The 21,079-nt window shown below is 37.7% G+C and overlaps 1 protein-coding gene across 2 annotated transcripts in view; it reads right to left on the reverse strand.

Annotated features, from left to right (window-relative positions):
- Positions 1 to 21,079, reverse strand: part of MAPK14 (mitogen-activated protein kinase 14) — a 74,459-nt gene that overhangs the window by 33,407 nt on the left and 19,973 nt on the right. For both annotated transcript variants that reach the window (XM_008591959.1, XM_008591953.1), the window contains exons 2-3: positions 17,725 to 17,854; positions 7,542 to 7,600 (exon numbers count right to left, since the gene is read on the reverse strand). In XM_008591959.1, the coding sequence (XP_008590181.1) occupies positions 7,542 to 7,600; positions 17,725 to 17,854 (189 nt within the window). The remainder of the gene's footprint in view (positions 1 to 7,541; positions 7,601 to 17,724; positions 17,855 to 21,079) is intronic.

The raw sequence follows: 21,079 nt of genomic DNA on the forward strand, positions 1-21,079 counted from the left end.
CAGCACACTGCCCTCTATTATTTCTCGGACTTTACTGTCTACTTCTCCCCCTTGCTCTCAGCTCCACACACTGGCCTCCTTGCTCCAGTTCCAATACAGCATGCAGTCAGTCTTCTGCCTCAGGACCTGTATGCTGACTGTTCTGTTGGCCTGGAATTCTCTTTCCCTAGATATCCATGGTTCTAATTGCTCTATTCCTTCAAATTTTTGCTCATAATTCACCTTCTCAATGAGGCCTATCCTTACCACTCCATTTAAAATTCCATCTCTCCCTCTGCCCTTAACTCCTAATCCCTCTTTCCTACTCTACCTTTTCTTTTTACCTATAGCATTACTGCCCACTAAGATAATATATAATTTCCTTTTTTATATTCTCACCATTTATTGTTGTCTACCTGTATAATGTTCAAGGAGGACAGGGTTATTTTTTGTTCCCTGTAGTATCTAAAGTACCTAGAATAGCGTCTGACAGATAGTAGCCACTCAATTACCGCTGAATTGAACTGAATGACTCAGGGCAACTCATACAGCACTACGAGTAAAACAAGGCAAGGGAACATTTTATTGAAATATGCATGCCAAAGATCATATCTGGTAAGCAGACCAGACTGTTCTAATATAAGAAGTAGAAGAACCACTCAGTTGCCAAAGAGACAGCTTTGCAAGCTTACTTCCCAACAAACTATTCTCACCTGAAGCAAAGATTACTAAAAAGTACCTTCTACATTACCTGCATCGACCTAACTACACTCAATATTTTACCATATGGTCTACATTATAGGATAAAAACAAAAACTAGTCGAAAGAGAGGGCACTGAGCATGCTATAAGACAACCAAATCAACCAGTTATAAACAGTGACAGCACAAGGTCATTTGTTCATTCAATAATTCCATCAACAAATACTTATTGGGCACTGGGGCTGCAGCAGTAGAAAAGACAGATAATGAATTTAGATGAAAGGAAGTTATATATAAATATATCACCATAATAGAGCATGATTAGCACTATAACAGGTGACATCAGCCTGCTAGAGAACACATGGGAGGGCTGCAACACAGACCTAAGGAGGCGTTACTTTGGGAAAGGTTCCCTGAAGAACTCTAAGCTAGACCTTGAAGCTTCTGTACCTTTTTTAATCAGCTAATCTGAGAAAAACATGGCATCTTGTGTCAGACAAAAACGGAATGATATTTTCTTAAAGAATGTGTAATTTATTCAGATTTCAAATGTGAATCCATGAACACATCTACAAGGAGCTCTACCACCCACCACCCCCATTTCAGTAGACATCTCTGAAAAGAAAATAAATTGCAAACATAAATGTCAATACAGTTAACTTGCTCATCTTTCTAGACTGTGTCTCTTCCTTTATTCCCTATCTTGAGCACTCAGTGTAGTTTCAAAGAACGAAAGTATTTCTGTAAGCCCAAATAACTGGGCTGGGTATTTCTTTCAGTATGGAGGAACGCATTATTTCCAAGCAGATGATGTTTACTAGTTAAATTAAGAAAATAACCCTATACACACACACACACACACACCAAAAAACCAGAATTCATTAATACATAATTTTTGTCCAAGTACAACAGAAGTTATCTATGGTTATCTATACCTTTACACTCTTCATTCCATACAAACCTCTTTGCTGTACACTTTACACATTTCCTTCAGTCTTTGACTATTTGGGATAAATTTCAGACTCTACATCCTATCTCTCTCTATCTATGTGTTTCTTTGGACATAGTTTCTTTAGAGGCTTTTCTCCACTAAGCTTCTCTAATATTCTGAGTTTACTCAGTACCTGTATGTACTAGACATTTCAGATTTGACTTGGTCCTTTAGTAATTTTAGGTAAGCATTTATGCTTCATTTCTTTAATGAGACCACATGCAAGTGGAAGACAGGCCTCTAGCTGGCATCTTACATAGAACCTAATACAGTATTTTATCAATAAGAAGTGTTACCAGACTTTCAAATAATAATCATAGCCTTGGATCAAGAAAATGTGATGAGAAGTAGATTTAGAGCTAAAAGATCTGGATGGATGCAATTTTGTGTGTGATATGTAATTAGGTTCATCTCTCTCAACCTCAGTTTCCTCATCAGAAAATTAGAGATATTAATATCTACTTCACAGGGTTGTTGTATCAAATGAGAAAATTTATATGAAAGCCCTTTGTAAACTGTAGAATGCTATTGAAAAAAAGATTTATAGAACTGCCCTCTCACATGTTTTTTCAGTTTCACTTACATGCATAAGACCATGTTTTTAAACAAAGGTCATGACTGTAATGTTGGCATAAATTCCAACCAAAAGAAAGTTAAAGTTAGATATTAACAATAAGGAGCATCGTCACATAAATTTTAGTTCCTGGAAAAGTCTTAAATCCATTTTGGATTTTCAACTAATATGCTCACCCAAAACATTTCCTAATGTGTTAAGGACCCAGGAGAAGAACTGCCTCTGCTAAAATGAAATATTTTTCTCGTACATTATGCAATATGTTTGTGTAGCGGAAACGAGGGAGAGAGTTGTAACTATGTCATCCCACATAAAAGTAAAACCTTTTATCCTTTTTACAATCTCCCCCCTGCCCCCCTGCAGTGTCCAGTTCCCTTTGATCTCTTCTCTCAGGCAACCTCCTTAATAGGGCTGAGCTTATAAAGCCCCAAGTGACCTAGTCCCTCCCCATTCCGGCATCATCTTTTGCCATATACAACTCTGCTCCTACCAGTCACACCACCTCTGCCCTCAACTGTCTTTTGGCCCCTGGCTGGACTTGCATTTTCCCCACCTTCCCAACTCCCATTATCCTTCAAGCTCGCAGTGTACACATCTCTTTTTGCAACGCCTTCTCTCTTTTTTTTTTTGTTTTCCTTTTTGTCTTTTTTCGTGACCGGCAATGGATCGCAACCCTCAGTGTCACGCCTGTACCGGACCGGGACCGGCAACAGGATCGCAACCCTCGGTGTCGCGCCTGCACCTCGCTCAGCCAGTGAGTGGCCCGTCTGTATGTGGGATCCCAACCCTCGGCGGGAGCGCCACCACACTCCCAAGCGGCGCACTGTAGCAGTGCACCACCAGGCCGGCCCTGCAACGCCTTCCCTGAAAACACCCCACGTCTGGGTTAGGTGGCTGTTCTATGAGGTCCTTTAGACTCTGTACCTGCACTATCACTGCAATTCTTGCATTCACCTGTTCAAACAACAACTGAGTGCTTGTTACTGTTCTATAAGTATTAATGACTCAGCAAAGAAGAAAACAAACTCTGTGCTCTAACAGAGTTTACAAATAGAGGGAGAATACAGATAATAACAAATACATGATGGTAAAATTTGCTAAGAACAAAGCAGGGTAAGGAATGGACCATGACAGTGGAGGTACTATTTCAGCTACGGTGTTAAGGGGAAAAGGGCTTCTGATGAGAAGACCCTTGAGAAGTAGTCCTGAAGTTTCCTTCCTAAAGGAGCCAGTTATGTAGACATGTGGGGAAAGTGTTCCAGGCCAATGTTAGAAACCAGTACAAAGGTCCTACTGGAATGTGGTTGTATTTGAGGAAGAACAAGAAGCCACAGTGACTAAAACGAAGAAAGTGGAAAGAGGGCTAGATGAGGTTAGATGATGTTACATGAGGAGAGCGTGCACACAACCAACTCATGTAGGACCTCTCAGAACTTACCACACTGTATTTTGTTTGATCATTTAAACTGCTCTTCTCTCTCATTATGAATTTCAACTCAATGATCAGGGATCATGTTTATCTTATTTATTGTTGTGTTCCTCAGAGACTAGTACTGTGTCCACCATAGAATGAATATTCAAATATTCATCGAACAAAATCAGGTTAAAATGTAAATCCGGAAATTTCCTTTATCAATTCAGTGACTTCAACTCCTTCTATATTAAAATAAAAGGCTAAACTTATTTGCTGAAACAATCATTTTTAGTAACTAGAAGGCTAAGCTAGGTGATCATCTGCCCACTGGCTTTCTAACAAAGGCTGCTGACTGACTCTGTTATAAGTCTTCTGCTAGATCACAGTAGAATCCAAAACCCCATGTCCATTTCCCCCCTCAAGATCAAAGCAGGGATAAAGAATTTGGTATAAAAAACCTGGGATAGGAAGTTGTGAAATAAGGGAAAAAGTGGCAAAAGACTAGTTTCCGTTTTACCCATGACAATTCAGTTTTCCTGAAATTTAAGGAAATAATTCTCAGGAAAAGTCCAAACACTCTTCATTGCCTACTAAACTTGATCACAGAACCACTACATTTAAGAAAAGGTAATACTGTAGTAGCACTAAGTTGTCGCTTACTCTGGAGTTAGGTTCTGAGACTGGCTATTTAAAATTTCCGCATCTCTATTGGTGACTAAAGGTCTGCAGCCTACATAGGCACATATATGCAGCCTCTTGACAAATATTACCATCAAGAAGGCAACAGAATTGTCCAAATAATTTCCAATCATTTAAAAGATCTAGATATATCTTTATGAAATCTTGCCACCTGTTACAATCATATCACGTGGCAGTCAAGAACAACTTGGTATACTCATCTTTTAACACCATATTTTCCAAAAACCATCTCCATCTGTTAGCTTCAGTAAATGCACATTTTTCTAATGATCAAAACTCACTACTTATTTTTCCTTTCTCAAAGATATGGTTATTTATTTTTCCTTTCTCAAAGATGTGGTCTTAAAAATGAAGAATGCAGGATGCCTACTAACCTAGAAATTAAAAACTCAGCAAAAAAATTTGAATTATATGATAAATGAAAAGTGGAACTGAAACATAAAAGCACAAATACGTGTAACACATGATTAAAAGTCAACTGTAAATCTGAAAAGTAATCAGAGATTTTGCTAATTAGCATGGAAAATTTATATTCAAAATTATAGCTTGTTCTAAACCTGTCTAGCCTTCAGCATGTTTGACTTGTCCAGAAGAATGGGTTGTTTGTTTGCTTTTTTTTACTGCGAATTTGAATGCTTTTAGGAGGTACAGATATGCCTTACCACAGACCCTGCCACTCCCAGTTATATAACACTCAGCCTCATGTTATTTGTCTGGCTCTAAAGGTATTTAAATTTGCAAACCCTGCAAATGTTGGTAAAGATGTTTTGTCTCTTACACATATTCTGAAATAACTATAGTCCTGGACAAGTGCTAATTTTTTCAATGATTAAAAACATCACCAAAAGTATACTTGGGTTTATCATTCTATTTTCAGAGGCTTTCTGGGATTGAAAACACATTAGAAGTCAACTACCTCAGTTTTCATCATGTTACAAGGAAGCGTACTAGGCCTACAGATGTAAAGTGACTTATCCAAGGTCATACAACCAATTGCTAACTTGTGACCTCATCAAAGGAAAGGAGTAGTGTATCTAATTATTCTAAGCCTTTTCTTACACTCTGGTCAGTGTTCTGCATTCAGTCTGTATTCAAAAAGTAATACTGAGATTTGATTCTAAGAGATGAACTCATTTCTTATTTATAAAAAAAAAAAATCAGAACCCAGCTAAAGAACAGATTCCTACTCAACAACTGTGGTATTTGTTGAATGAATTAATGCATGAAGAAATAAATGCAACTTTAGTTCAGTGGGCAGACTTGTAGTTGTTTGGTTCTCATGTGGATGAAGGAGCCAAAGGCATACAATTCATAAAACTTAACCTTTTAAGGGGCTAGTTGGTTAGTTCAGTTGGTTAGATCCACCTTGTAACAACAAGGTCAAGGTTTCAGATCCCCGTACCAGCCAACCACCAAAAATGAAAAAAAATAATAATAATTAACCTTTTAAGTAGGGACCAGCCTTAATTAAGATCTTTTTACATAGGAAAATCAGGTTTGTAATCTATTTCCATAATGCTCGATTAAGTAAAAAATATAGTTTTTGCCCAAGTCAGCAAATCATCAATTCCTTTGTTTAATAAATCCACCTCATTATACCTAAAATTTTGGGATATAGCTCAGATCTGACTCAAATGTTGTCCAGAGTAATTCACAAACACATTACTTCAGCATTTCTTCCACAGGTAGGGAGAATATCAAAAACCATCATTCTGCAACACCCTCTTTTTCAAGCACAGTACACATGCCTCTGGCTAGCATCCAGTAATCTTTGGAAGCCGCCGCATTCTGGTGCCAAACAGGGTTGCAGAAAACAGAGCTGTTTTTAGTTAATGCCTGTTTTTCCTTTGCTTATTTCTTAAACTTTCATTAGCAGGCTCAAGGTTAATGCGGTTGGCGAGTTCTTGTACTTGGACCAGATTCTCCTCTGTCATGTTCTAACTAAGATCAAATGGTGGGAAAATTTTTTTGCTACCTTTCCTCCTTCTCTTTCCATTTCATCTTCTTCATTCCTTTCTTTCCCCCTTGCCTTAGACAGAACATACAATCTCAAACATATCCCTCTGTGTGTTCTGTGGAAAAGCAAATGGTGTTTGCACTCAGCCCAGGAAAAGGGTGGGAGAAACTGAACCCAGGATAAGGGTGGAGAGAAACTGGTTAGGTTCAGCACAGTTGGGAGACAGTGGGGAGTGGGGGTTAAGGAAGAGCAGCCATGATCTGCAGTTCTGCTTTGGCTTTCATAATAGTCACCTTTTCCACCTAGGAATGCCAAAATTTCAAAAAGACCTAATGCATAACTGTCTTTAAGGTGTCTATGAATTGGGGGTAGAAGGAGGTGTGTTAATTCAGATACTGGAAAAGCTACTATAATAGAGAGCTCACACATGCATGGGAATATCTACTGGAACATGTCTTGTGCTCACACATGTGTATCCTGGAAATGTAAAGGCATTAATGACCCATAGGATAACCCTTGCCAGCAGAGTTAGAAGCCAGTGGATAAATGCTCCCCATCTGAGGCACATCCTGTACAGCTTCTTAGACCTTGGCAATTTTCAGCCCAGTCGCCCACAGTGGTGACTAACTCAACAGTGTACCCTTATAGTAGCTTTCTCTCCTTCCTTTTTTCATATTCCCTAGCTCCTTACTACTGGTTCCTGAGAATCCCAGGCTCTGATTTCAAGGGGGATCCCAGGCTAAAATAATAGAGATGGTCACAAAACTGGGAAAAGCAGCCTTTCTCAAAAAAAATCTGATACTCCAAGGATCCGCCTGTAGTTCTATTCTAGTAGAACCTCTCTGGGATAACAGAGAGGCACAAGCCTATATAGAACTGGAGCTCCACTGCATTTCTTGAAGAGCACCGTTAAAAGCTGGGACAAGCAATTTGAGAAGAAAAACCATAGTCAAAATTCCCTTTACTCTCTTTTCCACAGAACTCTTACAAAGACACAACACTGACTCTCCAAATGCGGTACGATATGCCTGAAATGATGGAAATACCAATATGCACCACCCATGATATACATCTTCTGTATCTACCCACCCGCTTTCCTGAAGAGTTGGATAATAACAATAAAGAATCTTTTTTTTAAAGTGTGTATACTGCTGAATGGTTTACTAATAGAAGTGGACAGCTAATCATCATCTAGCTAAGGAAGACAAATGCGAAAGATTTACTCACACATCATTGAATTCCTCCAGAGACCTTGCAGGTGTAAAAACATCCAACAGACCAATCACCTATAAGAAAACATAAAAATCAAATGGTAAGTAAATATTGAATTTACTATTGCACCCATCAGACCTTAACCATTTTAAGAGAAACTAGTCCCAAATCCAGCTACCTCAGTACAATAACATCACATCATATACTTAATCACTCCAACTGATTTTCTACCCAAATTATGCTTTTGTTTTTACTTTGTTAACATTATTTCTCATAATAACCTATTTCAGCATTAAAAATCTTCATCTCTTTAGAATATACAGCCAATAGTTAATCAGAAAACAAAAAGATTTAGGATTCCTTCCTTACATATGTACTGCAGGTCTAATGAATTAACAAACAGGAAAAAAAGAGTTAAGTCACACTTCTACAGTTGTTAGTATTTCGTTCTTTAAAATGTATTCCATGAAAAACTTCCATGTTACTACATAGCTTTCAAAACTGACATTTGCAAAGCCCCAGAATATTCTCTCAGTATATTCTTGATATTATTCTCATAAAAATCTTAATAAGATAATTTTCTTAATCATTATCAGGTATTTAGATCAGACCATTTAAAAATTAAAAAGCCTATCTTTATACAAGGATAAAACAAAGAGCTACTTAATACTCAGTAATCCATTGTCTTTGAGCAGTTTTTCTGTTCATGAATTTATACTGATTTATCCACACACAGCATGTTCTTCCCCCACTCCCTTAAAACCCAAACCACTCATTTCTACAAAGTTAGGCATTGAAAAGGCAAACAAGAAATAATATGGTTCATTTGTAATATGCTGTGATATTAAGATACACACAGTTCCTGCCTCATAACTCCCACAGACCTTGTTACTTCCTAAGTGACTGCTCTCTGACCTTTTCCTGCCCTCCTGCTACTTTTTCTCTCCAAGGCAGGACTCTAATCTTCCCATGCCTTTCTACCTTGGAGCTTGCCATAAAGGAATTCTCTGACTTTGTTTGATAGTAGGTTATATGACCTCCATTTTGGAAGAGGTCCTGCCCCATATCTGGGAAGATGCACAGACTGTCTAAGAAGAATCTAAACAGACAGGCCCTAAGAAGAATCTAAACAGACAGGCCTTGCTAGGTTTACCCACTCGGTCTAATAGCAGTAGATCATACCCTTTTTGTCCAATCACATTTCTACATGGTTGTCCATGCTCAATCATGACTATGTAATGAAGCTTCCATGAAAACCCAAAAACCCCTTCCCCCATACCTCATCCTGTGCATCTCTTCATCTGTACCTTTAAAATAAACCAGTAAATGTAGGTATGTGTTTCCCTAAGTTCTGAGAGCTGCTCTGTAAATTAATCAAACCCAAGGAGGAGGTCATGTGAACTCTGATTTATAGCCAGTCAGTCAGAAGCATAGGTAAAGCAACACAATCTCCAGGTAGGTAGTGCCAAAACTGAATTGGAGGACACCCAGCTGGTGTCCACTGCAGAATTGCTTGCTTGCTTGCTTGATGTGTGGAGAAAAACCTCTACCCATTTGCTCACAGAAGTCTTCTGTGTTGGTGTCAGTGAGTGAGAGTATAAGAAAAGCACTTTGCTTTGTTTATTCCTATAGTCTCATATGCCCAGTCAGATTTAAGGGTATCTGGATATGAAACAAGTGAAAGCTAAATGACCCTCATGAAAATGGAACCCATGACTGTGGCCTCACTAGCATGCTGTTCTAAAACACCAAGTTAAACAGCTCTAAAATGTCAACACTCAAAACATTACCATGGAAAAGAGAACTTCTAATTAGAATGTTACTCTGCTCATCCAAATATCAGACTTTTTTTTGGTGCTGATAAAACCAAGGGCCAGGGTTCGATCCCTGTGGCCAGCCACACACGAAAAACAACAACAAAAACAAATATCAGACTTTTAAAAGCAACTCCAATTATACAGCCTGAACCTGAAACTGATGCGGGGGGGCGGGGGGGAGGACAGTGCAAAGGGTGGGGAGGCTGCTTGGAATCAGATTTTCAAGTTCATGCAAATTGTCCCAAAGACAGAGATACAGAGTTACCTTTCAGATTCTTACCCAGGCAACTGTATACAAGAAAACCAAAATTACCCATAACTGTACCACACATTATAACTATCATTAACATTTTGAGATATATTCCTTTTAATTCTTCTGATGTATATAACTTAAAGTGGGGTTATACTGTGCATGCGGTTTTATATCCTGCCTTTTCACTTAACATATAATGACTATTCTCATGTCTTTAAATATTTCTCAATTATATTTGTATATAACATATCTATCACTTCTGTATACCACTATTTAGCCAATTTCCTTTCTTTGGACATTTAAGGACATTTGCATATATATCTGCAAAAAGATATATATTTTTTGCACATCCCATATTTTCTTCCACAAAATAAATTTCAATAAATAGAATTACACAATTAAAGGACACCAATAAGGGACAGCCCGTGCTTCACTTGGGAGAGTGTGGTGCTGATAACACCATGGCCACAGGTTCGGAACCCTATATAGGGATAGCTGGTTGGCTCACTTGGAAGAGTGTGGTGCTAACACCACCAAGTCAAGGGTTAAGATCCCCTTACCGGTTATCACTTTAAAAAAAATAAAAATAAAAATAAAGAAAGAAAGAAAGAAAGAACACCAATATATTTAAGGATCTTAATATTGTCAAATTGTCCTCCATAAAGTTGAAGCCAATTTACATTCCTACCAATAGTGCATCTGTAACCTTATATGGTACCCTCTGAATAGTGCTTTAAATTTAAGTAAAATCCATTTTCTTCTTCCTTACCCATCTAAACCATAATTGTTTCCCTTTAGTTTGGTATATGCCTGGCTTAAACCCTCTGGTCTTTTGATCACACTCCCCTACACCAACTTCTACTTAAAGTAGCTAATATCTAGAAGTCAATTTTATTCACCTGTTTGAATATTTTCTAATCATTAATTCTTGTTATGAGAGATGCTCCATCTGCTCAATATAATGAGAAATGTTTAGGGCAATGTAAATTGTTTTACATTATTTTAATGAAAATCATCCTCGTATCAAAATAAAATTAAATCATAAGATATCTGATTTACACAGGATTTACACATGTAAGAGTTTCCTCAAAGACCAAAACAAATATAAAATATTTTCAAATAAAATCTCCAATTTCATTCTGCAAACACAACAAGCATTTTGGAATCAAACAGAGATAAGTTTGAACCACACTATCAGTTTGTGACGTCTTGTATCCTTGAGCATATATGTCTTTTTCATTCCAATAATCTCAGCAATTGGAATAGTGCCCGGCATACAGCAGGAGTTCAGTTAATACAAGGGTACTTCAAAAAGTTTGTGGGAAGGGGCCGGCCCGGTGGCGCACTGCTATAGTGCGCCGCTTGGGGAGCGCCGTAGTGCGCCGCTTGGGAAGCGCGGCGGCGCTCCCGCTGAGGGTTCGGATCCCACATACAGACCGGTTCCCGCTCACTGGCTGAGCGAGGTGCGGGAGCAACACCGAGGGTTGCGATCCCGTTGCTGGTCCCGGTCCAGTACGGGGGCGACACTGAGGGTTGCGATCCGTTGCCGGACACAGAAAAAGACAAAAAAAAAAAAAAAAGTTCGTGGGAAAATAGAATTAAAAGATAATATGAATTTCTGAAGATCCCTCATATTTGGTAAATAAATAATATTTGGCAAATAAATTTGGTGTCTTCTCTGAGTCCCATTTTCCTCACATGAAAGACATGGGGTTATCATTGCTTATTTTCACAGTACTGCCAGGAAGATTAAGGAGACAATGTATCTGAAAGTATCTAGCAGGAAGGACTGACTCCGTTTGGGTAAACAGAAAAAGCAGTGACCGTAACCCTTACAGTTTTATAAAGAATTACAAAATACAGCACACATAGGCAAACCGTTTGAAGCACTATTCTAGTAACAGAATTTGAGACATAAAGCTAAAACTAAATTATTCAAATGATTAAAAAGCATGGCTGCAAGAAACACAATGAACTAACTTGGAAAAATTAATAGAGGAAAGCAGACTAGCAAATACCCTACTAAATTTAAATTTCCTAAAAAGGAAATATTTATTATATTTACAATATTTAACACAAGCACACCAAAAACAACAGTTTTATGAAATTAAAACTACCAATGTTACAACAAAGTATTTTTAAATCTTTTGTGGGCTTTTACAAAGTGCCCCTCCACCATTAATCATATTTATAGAGTATTAATCATGAGGAAAATGATGTAAAACAAAAGTTTCCCAGCATTAAAATAGATCTGGCAAACACCTGAGGAATATTCCATAATCTATTCATTTCTCAATTCTTAAAGGGAAATTTTCCTTTAATTCAAGACATATTTTGGTTTATTTCCTTACTCCTTCTTCCATTATATGATTTCAGTCAGCTAAAAGTAACCCAGGGATCAAATTTTTAGAAAAGACATTTACAATACAAATAAGCAGCAAAAATCCCTAATGATTATCCCACAATAGTCCAAAGGCTGACAAATAGAATACATTTTTATTAAATTGGCACACACCCAAAAAGAAAACACTCTAACTCAGTGATTACTTACATTTAATGTCTTTCACACAAGCACACTAAAACAATCACTGGGTCTACCATAAGGTTAAAACTAAGGCTCCCAAATAAAATTAATGAAATACTCCTTTATTTTTATCTCAAAACATACAGTTCTCCAGGCCCATAAGTGATCAATCTTTGCAATATCTGCCCAGACAGTAAAAGGATGCAACTGAAAGTCTGTCTCCCTTTAATCTTTCTTTAGAGCAGGTATTAATGAGATCAAGGTCACATGTTCAATCAGGAATGGGCCAGCTAACCTTGTTCAGAGAACAACTCTCGCAGTCACAGAGGACATCTCCTAATCCAGGCACCCACCTAATAAATGTATACCTGTCATTCATTATCACTAAAAGAAGAAATAACTCAAGACAAACTACTAATTGTGGGTCAGAGGCATTTTTAAAATGATCACATGTGCACTCTAGCACCTAAAAATTCTATTTGTTAACAATACTTACAAATTTCAAGAGTTTTAAGCTACTATTGCTGCTGTCTTTGGAGGCCTGGCAACTAGCTAAAAATTGGATGGTGACCCCAAAAAAGGTCATTTGAAAAAAAGAGGAAGAGGGGTATGAAAGAGAGGAATTCCTCTGAAAATCCTCAATTAAACTTATTGAAAGTCTTGGTTCTTTACTGAGAAAAACTACTTTTACATTGTAAGCACCTAACAAACGTTTGTAGAACAGACTGAAATGTAGGGATTTTTCTACATTGAGTCAAATCTTTTGGCCCCTTCCCATTCTCCCTTCAAACATTTGCCAACAGAATAGAGAACTATGAGACATTCAGCCATGTGCCTTCTTTTGTTCAAACAACAAACCACTACTATCCAGGTGATCCTACACTGCTAGAACCTAAACATCAATATAAAAAAAGATGGACTGCTAGGAAGCAAGTCACTTACATAACAACTTCTGTAAATTAATTCCTATTATTTTAATACTATCAGTCCTCTTTTTGAAAGAGTCTTTGTAGCCTTTCCTAAATTAGACCAATTGTGTCCCATCACTCTGTGGCCTCCCTACTTCCACAAGCACAGAATGGTCCAAATGTAGCCAGCCCAATATCACATAAGACATACCAAAGTATTTCATTTCAGAAAATTAGCCATAAAAAACTAAATATGTGTGTTTCTTATGATTACTAGAAAAGCCAAAGCATAGATTCAGATCACCGAAAATAAATTTGTCCTAAACAAGGGCTTAGGCAATCCTTATATTATATATGTGTGTGTGTGTGTGTGTGTGTATTTTACCACAATAAAAACACAAATAAATAAATAAATAAATAATTAGCATTAATTGTCTATAAAGAAAAGCAAAATAATAAAGTGTAGCACTGGCAATATCCTAAACCAGATGCTCTTAAATGAGCAAAGGCTACATCAGTGGGATCCCAGGGCCTCTCAGAGGTGCTTTAGGGTTCCATAAATGTTCAACTTGCATTACATTTTCAAAATACTCTTTATACTTAAAAAGCTGTGACAATGTTTCTGTCACATTTATTAATGTATAATGAAAACAGTATACACACTCCAATGTGTTAAAAACCAAATGTAAACACATATCAGTTTAGCTGCCAGGCCACCTTGATTTTATGCAGACCTAGGAATAAAGTTTCTCCTGCCAGCTTTTTCCACAAATCTGAGCTTCCTATAAACATGCCACTGATTAGGAAGGCTGCAGCTCTGCACTGAGCTTTTAAAAAACTCAGGTTTGCACATAGCTACTCTCATAAAATTATGAGCATACTTCAAAAAGTTCATGGAAATACTTATATTATCTTTTAACTCTATTTTTCCACAAACTTTTTGAAGTATCCTCATATACCTAGGAATAAAGATTATCTATAGAAAATAGGATTTTCTCAGTAGCATGCAATGAAAATAATACAAGGAAATAAATAAAAAGCTGCAGCTGATTATAATGGCATCCATAATCCAATTATAAATTTAAGTCCTAATGTTCTCAATTTAGCAGAAACTTGTACTAATGAAACAAATATATATGAATAAAGAATCACAAACCTGCAATTTTTTCTTACTATAAAGAAAAAAATCCAATTATTAAAAAAGAAAAAGTCTGAATAGCCAAGTAATAAATTCACAGATTTTGGATTTTTTTCTACACAGTGACAATCAATAGGGCCAAAGGGCTGTAAAATCTCTATGGCCACTGTTTCTACAATACTACAAATTTCCCAGTACCTATCATACAGCAGTCACAGAAATTCTTCTTAACTTGATTTTAAAATTCAGAAAAATAGGCCTGGAAGCAGGCAAGAGAGCACTCCCAGGGTCCTATACAAGGAGCCAAGGGCGGTACCCCCTGTCTGAAAGCAGGCAAGGGAGCATGCTGAAAACACCACTTCCACACAGGTGGCCCATCACAGCCACCGCCACAGACACGGCTGATGAAAAAGCACCTTGATGCGCAGCAGCAGCCACAGCCACTGTGCAATGGCCCACTGGACACTTGCCTGCACTGACACAAGGAGAGTCACCAGTGGAGACCAGAAAAAGAGAACGTCTCTCTCCTCAAAGCCCACTCCAGAGTAACAGAAAAAGTAACTGCTCTACCAAATGACCAGACATCAACATAGAGATACTAGAAATATGAAAACCCAAGAAAATACACCACCACCAAAAGAATACAGTAATTCCTAAATACCAGACCCTATACAGCACAAAACCCTTGAAATGAGTGAAAAGGAATTCCGAGCAACAATCTTAAGGAAACTCACCGACATACTAGAAGACTCAGACAATATAGTGAAACAAGAAAAAAAGTCCAGGATATGAAGGAGGAAATTTACAAAGAGATTAATACCTTAAAAAAGAATACAGCAGAACCCATGGAATTGAAATAAAAACCCACTCAATGAAATAAAAACACAACCGATAATTTAAGCAGCAGACTAGAACAAGCAGAAGAAAAAATTCCTGATCTTGAAGATAGTCTTTTTGAAATAACCCAGGTGGACAAAAAAAAAGGAAAAAAGTATTTTAAAAAATGAAGAAAACCCAAGAGAGGGAACAGACAACCTTAAGTGCACAAACATTCAAATCATGGGTGTTCCAGAAGGGGAGAAGAAAGGAAAAGGCATGGAAAACCTATTCACCAAAATAATAATGGAAAACTTCCCAGGTATAGGGAGAGACACGGACCTTAGGATCCAGGAGACTCAAAGATCCCCAAACAGAATCAACCCAAAAAGATCCTCTCCAAGACACATTATAGTCAAGCTGACAAAACTGAAAGACAAAGAGAGAATCTTTAAAAAAGCAAGAGAAAGGTGTCAAGTCATCTATAAGGGAGCCCCTATCAGACTAACAGCAGATTTCTCAACAGAAACTCTACATGCTAGAAGAAAATGGAATGATATATTCAAAATACTAAAAGAAAAAAACTACCAGCCAAGAACACTATAGCCAAGGCTATCCTTCAGAAATGAGGGAACAACAGTGTATTTTCCAGACAAAGAAAAGCTGCAGGAGCTCACCACCACATGACCAGCCCTACAAGAAATCCTCAAGGAAGTCCTGTACCTGGAATCCAAAAAATGGCAATCATTATCACAAACACACAAAAAAGAACAAAACCCACTGGTAGAGCAAAAATGCAAACAAGAAAGAGAAAGAAACTAAATCTTACCACAACAAGAAGCCATACTGACAACATAATAATGCTTCCATTTTATTTCTGATTTTAGTAATTTTGGTCTTCTCTTTTTCCTTTGTCAGTCTAGATAAAGTTTGCAAATTTTGTTGATCTTTCTGAAGAATCAATTTTTGGTTTTGTTAATTTTCTCTATTGTTTTCTAATTCCCTATTTCATATATTTGTTGTAATCTTTATTTCCTACTTATATTTGCTTTTGGTTTAGTTTGCTCTATCTACTTTTTCTAAGTTCCTAATGTAGAAGTATGCATTACTGATTTGAGATTTTTCTTATTTTTAATATAGGTGTTTACAAGTATAAATTTTCCCCTAGCACAGCAAAATAATAATAATAATAATAATAATAATTTGGAAGCAATAGGCTTCTAAAAAGACAAATTATCTCTGAATTTCCATCTGTACCTCTAACATTTTTTTATTTTCCTTATATGTTTGTATTGCTTGAATGTTCAGTAGAAGCCAACTTTAAATAGATGTATTTATTTTGGGAAGTTTTCTTTTTGATTAAATTTCGAGGTAGCAAAGTTGAAAAAAAAAGAAATGCAAATATTATTGAAAGATAAAAAATAGACTGTAGTATTTAATTATAAATGTTTACATGTCATTCACTATGTCACTGAAAACAATGTGAGTGTTTTGATTCAAATAAAATTCTTAATTAAGAAAAAAAGATTTATTAGGGTGGAGGAGGTGATCTCATTTTTCCCCCCTCATATATGTTTTCTTTAAACTTTTTATATTAGTATTATTGTTATTATGATTATTTATTTTATTCTTGTTCATAATTTTGGAGATTTTCTTCCTCATCAAATTTTGTCTGGCAAAATTATCATTTTCCTTTGTATTCAATGTCAAAAGATAAAAAGAATTCCCAAGTGGGATTTGAAAAATAAAGCTCATATCCTAAGTTGGAAAAAAAAAATCAGAAAAATAAGTGTCTTCCTTCAGTCAATTGTTTTTTCACTTTCAGTTAGTATTCCAATTATATCTACTTACCTACTATATTAGGATTTGTAAGCACTCCTTTGCAGAATGGCATTGTTCTCAAATTACCAAATTGGTTGAAAAGAAAAAATTATATGTAACTTAAACGTCTCTATTACGTTTATTAAAAGACCTGAATCTGGAAAAGCTGTCTCTTCAAAAAGGTTAAAAAGAAAAATCATAATATTAAAATAAAGTATACATAAAATAACAGCCATCTTTAATAAGATTTTCAGTGAGCCTAAGGTACTCTTCCTCAAATATTTCTACTGAAATAACCCAGAATAACACAAAAGAGGCATGGACCCTCATATTCTGATAATATAGACTTAAGCAAACCCACCAAAAAAGTTTCTTTCCAATATTTTCTCTTAAAAATTCTTCTGAATTTTGTATTGTACTTTATAATATATCCTTTTTTAAGAATTTTTTTTTTCCTTTTTGTCTTTTTTCGTGTCCGGCAACGGATCACAACCCTCAGTGTCGCGCCCGTACCGGACCGGGACCGGCAACGGGATTGCAACCCTCGGTGTTGCGCCCGCACCTCGCTCAGCCAGTGCGCGGGAATCGGTCTGTATGTGGGATCTGAACCCTCGGCGGGAGCGCCGCCGCACTCCCAAGTGGTGCACTGTAGCAGTGCGCCACCGGGCCGGCCCTTTTTTTAAGAATTTAAAAAAATGCTCTCCTTCTAAAAATCTTTGAGTAAAAATAGAACTCCAGGAAGATGCACCATTTTCATTCCAAGGCTTTGACCTGACATAACTCAGTAGCCACTAATACCCCAATATGAAAAGCATGTACCAAAGTTTGATGCACTCCAATGTATTTCCATTTGCAGTAATTAAAACACAATTTTTTCCAGTCTACTCAAAAACAGAGTTTATCCTTGAATGAATAACTTACATTTTCGTGTTTCATATGTTTAAGTAACCGCAGTTCTCTGTAGGTCCTTTTGGCATGAATGATGGACTGAAATGGTCTGGATAGCTTCTTCACTGCCACACGTAACCCAGTTTTTGTGTCAAAAGCAGCACTAAGGGAAAAAAAAGAAAAACAAACAAAAAAATCCCACCATTAAAAGTGCTCTAAATACCATTTTTGAGTATTTGCAAAGCTATTTCATTTCCAAATGAAATGGTTCTACAACAAAATACAAAAAAAAAAAAAAAAAAAAGTGTAGAGATAAATACTAAAATGACTTATAATCCCACTAACCAAAGAAAGCTTCTGTTATGTTTGGTGTCCTCTTCTAGGCATCTAAATGAGGAGTCGGCAAATCTTTTGCATAAAAGGCCAGATAGTAATGTTTTAGACTTTGCAAGCCCTAAGGTCTCCATTGCAACTACTCAACTCTGTGGTTGTAGACAGAAAGCAGCCAGCTAACAAGTCAAAAAACAGGTGTGGTTATGTTCTAACAAACATTACAAAATTTACAAAAACAGGCAACCACCTGATCTAGATGAACTAGCAGACTACTAAATACAGGGTTGGATTCTGTCTGCCTTCTCTGCTGAGGCCTCACTGTCACCTTGCCACCATACGCCATCTGATCAGAGTAGAGGCATCAGAAACCACCATGTTTTCAGGACAATGAGTTGGCACAAATATTTCTTGAGTACCTACAAGGTATGTGCCACATTCTAGAGGCTGAGATACAGTAGGAAACAAGTCAACAAATCCCTGTCCTCAGGGACTGCGGAAGAGCAGAATAAAAAAATAATTTGAAATAGTGATGAATACTATGACTGAATGAAGCAGACTAATGGACTACCACAGAAAGCCGGTGGGGTTATGCTACTTCAGCCAGAATTCTGAGAAAGTACACTTGAGCTGAGAAATAAATGAGAAAGTAGCCATGTAAAGATATAGAGAAAAACAGCTTCAAGCAGAATAATAACGGTAATATTAACATTTATTGAATCTTTACTGCATACTAGAAACTGATCTAAGCCCTTTAATTTTTTTTTAATTAGCCCTTTTAATTCCCCAACACCCCTATGAAGTACCATTATCATTCCCCCATTTACAAATAAGGGGACTAAAGTACAGAGAGGTTAAATAACTTGCCATGGCAGAGCAGGGAGTCTGAATCCAGAACTCATGCTGTTGACCACTTGGCTATGCTATCTCTCAGAAGAGCAAGTGCAAACAAATGAAGAAACAGAAGTAGGAAAAGTATGGCATGTTGGAGTGACAAAAAGAGGAAGATGGCCTGTGTGGATGGAACACAGGGTGAAGTGGAGAGTAGAAAGGGACAAGGTCAGAGATGTAGGCAGAGGCCATATCATATAGGACATCTACAGCAAAAACTTTGATGTGTATTTTTAAAAATTGGGCTAATTCCATCATGCCTCACTCTCATGTTTATCTCAGTCTCAAATGGGCACCTAAGACTTTCTGGTCATCTTTTATCACCAAACTTTCTTTCCCCACCAAACTTTCCTTTACGACTCTGTAACTAACTCTAGTTCCCCTCCCTTCACTCCCAAATCCTTACACTATGCCCTCACTCTTCAACTCACAATTTGTAATAAACTGTAAATCTTCAACCTCTTTTCTGAGCTTCCCTTCTATCTCTAGGAAACTAGACCATACCTAGAAGACACTACTTCTTGTACAAACCTGCCATCAGAGGGCATTCTCTCTCGGGTAACTCATGGCTAGCAGGTGGGGCAGGTGTCCTCCTTGCCAACCTTTACCACTTCCAGACCATGACTTTTCATTTGTTGTATAAAAGCCCCAGTTCACAACCCTGATAAACCATCTCCCCCTCTCTGCTGCTGTTATCCACTGACCTGGAAATTTCCATCATTCACTGAAGAGACTTCCTATTTGAAAGTCTCTCTCCACTCCCAGCTTCTGTCATTATTCTTGGCAACTTCAACACCCAGGTGGAGAGCACACCCAACATCCTCTGTTTCCTGACCTCTCTAGGAAACTCCATCTCATCCAGTCACCTTCATGGTCACACCCTAGACCTCTAATCTCACCAAAAACTGCTCCAACTACAAAATTCTGAATGCTAGCACTTGCTTTGCATCACAAACCTCCTATCTCTTTTTAGTCTATTACTAGTTTACTCGTACGTTGACTAGAACAATTTGTTCATCATTGCTTGTTCCTATCCTTCAGCCCTCTCCTGTCATTATTTCCATTCTTGTTCCAAGATTATAATCACTCCCTTGCACCTCTCTCTTCTCTCTCTCTCTATGCTCATCTGAGTAAAGTCTAACTTTGGGTGATCTCAACCATTTAATTACCCATGTCTGAATCCAAGGAACTAACTGTGGTTGAAGAAAACAGAATGCACAATCAGACAGATTGATTTCACTTTTAATTTCTAACCTTAACCTCAAGTAGCTCTCAATACCGCCACTTTTTTCTAGTAAGTTCATCTTCCTACTCCAAAGTCATTATTTGACATGTTCTCTCTCAAACCTACAACTCACCCCCCTCCCTCAAGAGGTGTCCTTGCCTCATTGAAAAAACAGAAACCATCAAAGGGGCGCTCTACCTGCCTACCATCAAATCTGTAAGCCATCTGCACCTGGACCCATCTTCTCTCTTGCTATAACTAAGGATACATGTTCCTTCTTATCAAAATCCAAGACCTCAACACATGCTTTGGTGCCATCCCCTTCATCTTCTCAAGGATCTCACTTCTCCATTCACTTTCTCTCCTGCATCATTACTTTCTCCCTATCTACTGTATCATTCTCGTCAGCATAAATATGCTCTAGTTAATAAAAACTTCCCTTACTTACTAAAGTTCTCCAAAAAATCATTTACACCAGGGGTTTCCAAAGTGTGATCCCCAGACCAGTAGCATGAGTGTCACCTGGGAATTTATAAGAAAATACAAATTCTCAGGTACCACCCCAGAGCTACTGAATCAGAAACACTGAAGTGGGTCCAATAATCTGTATTTTATCAAGCTCTCCACATAATTCTAACAAACACTAAAGTTTGAGAACCATTAATCTATGATTCTGTTAATCAAAATGAGCTCGATGGATCAGGAGCATTGGCATTATCTGGGAGCTCATTAGAAATGCAAAATAGGGCCGGCCCGGTGGCGCACTGGATAGTGCACCGCTTGGGAAGCGCGGCGGCGCTCCCGCCCGAGGGTTCGGATCCCACATACAGACCGGTTCCCGCTCACTGGCTGAGCGAGGCGCGGGAGCAACACCAAGGGTTGCAATCCCGTTGCCGGTCCCCAGACCAATACGGGGGCAAAACAGAAGGAAGAGAACCGATG

The sequence above is a fragment of the Galeopterus variegatus genome, unplaced genomic scaffold (genome assembly GCF_000696425.1).
Source record: "Galeopterus variegatus unplaced genomic scaffold, G_variegatus-3.0.2 Scaffold151, whole genome shotgun sequence".
Classification (NCBI taxonomy): Eukaryota; Metazoa; Chordata; class Mammalia; order Dermoptera; family Cynocephalidae; genus Galeopterus; species Galeopterus variegatus.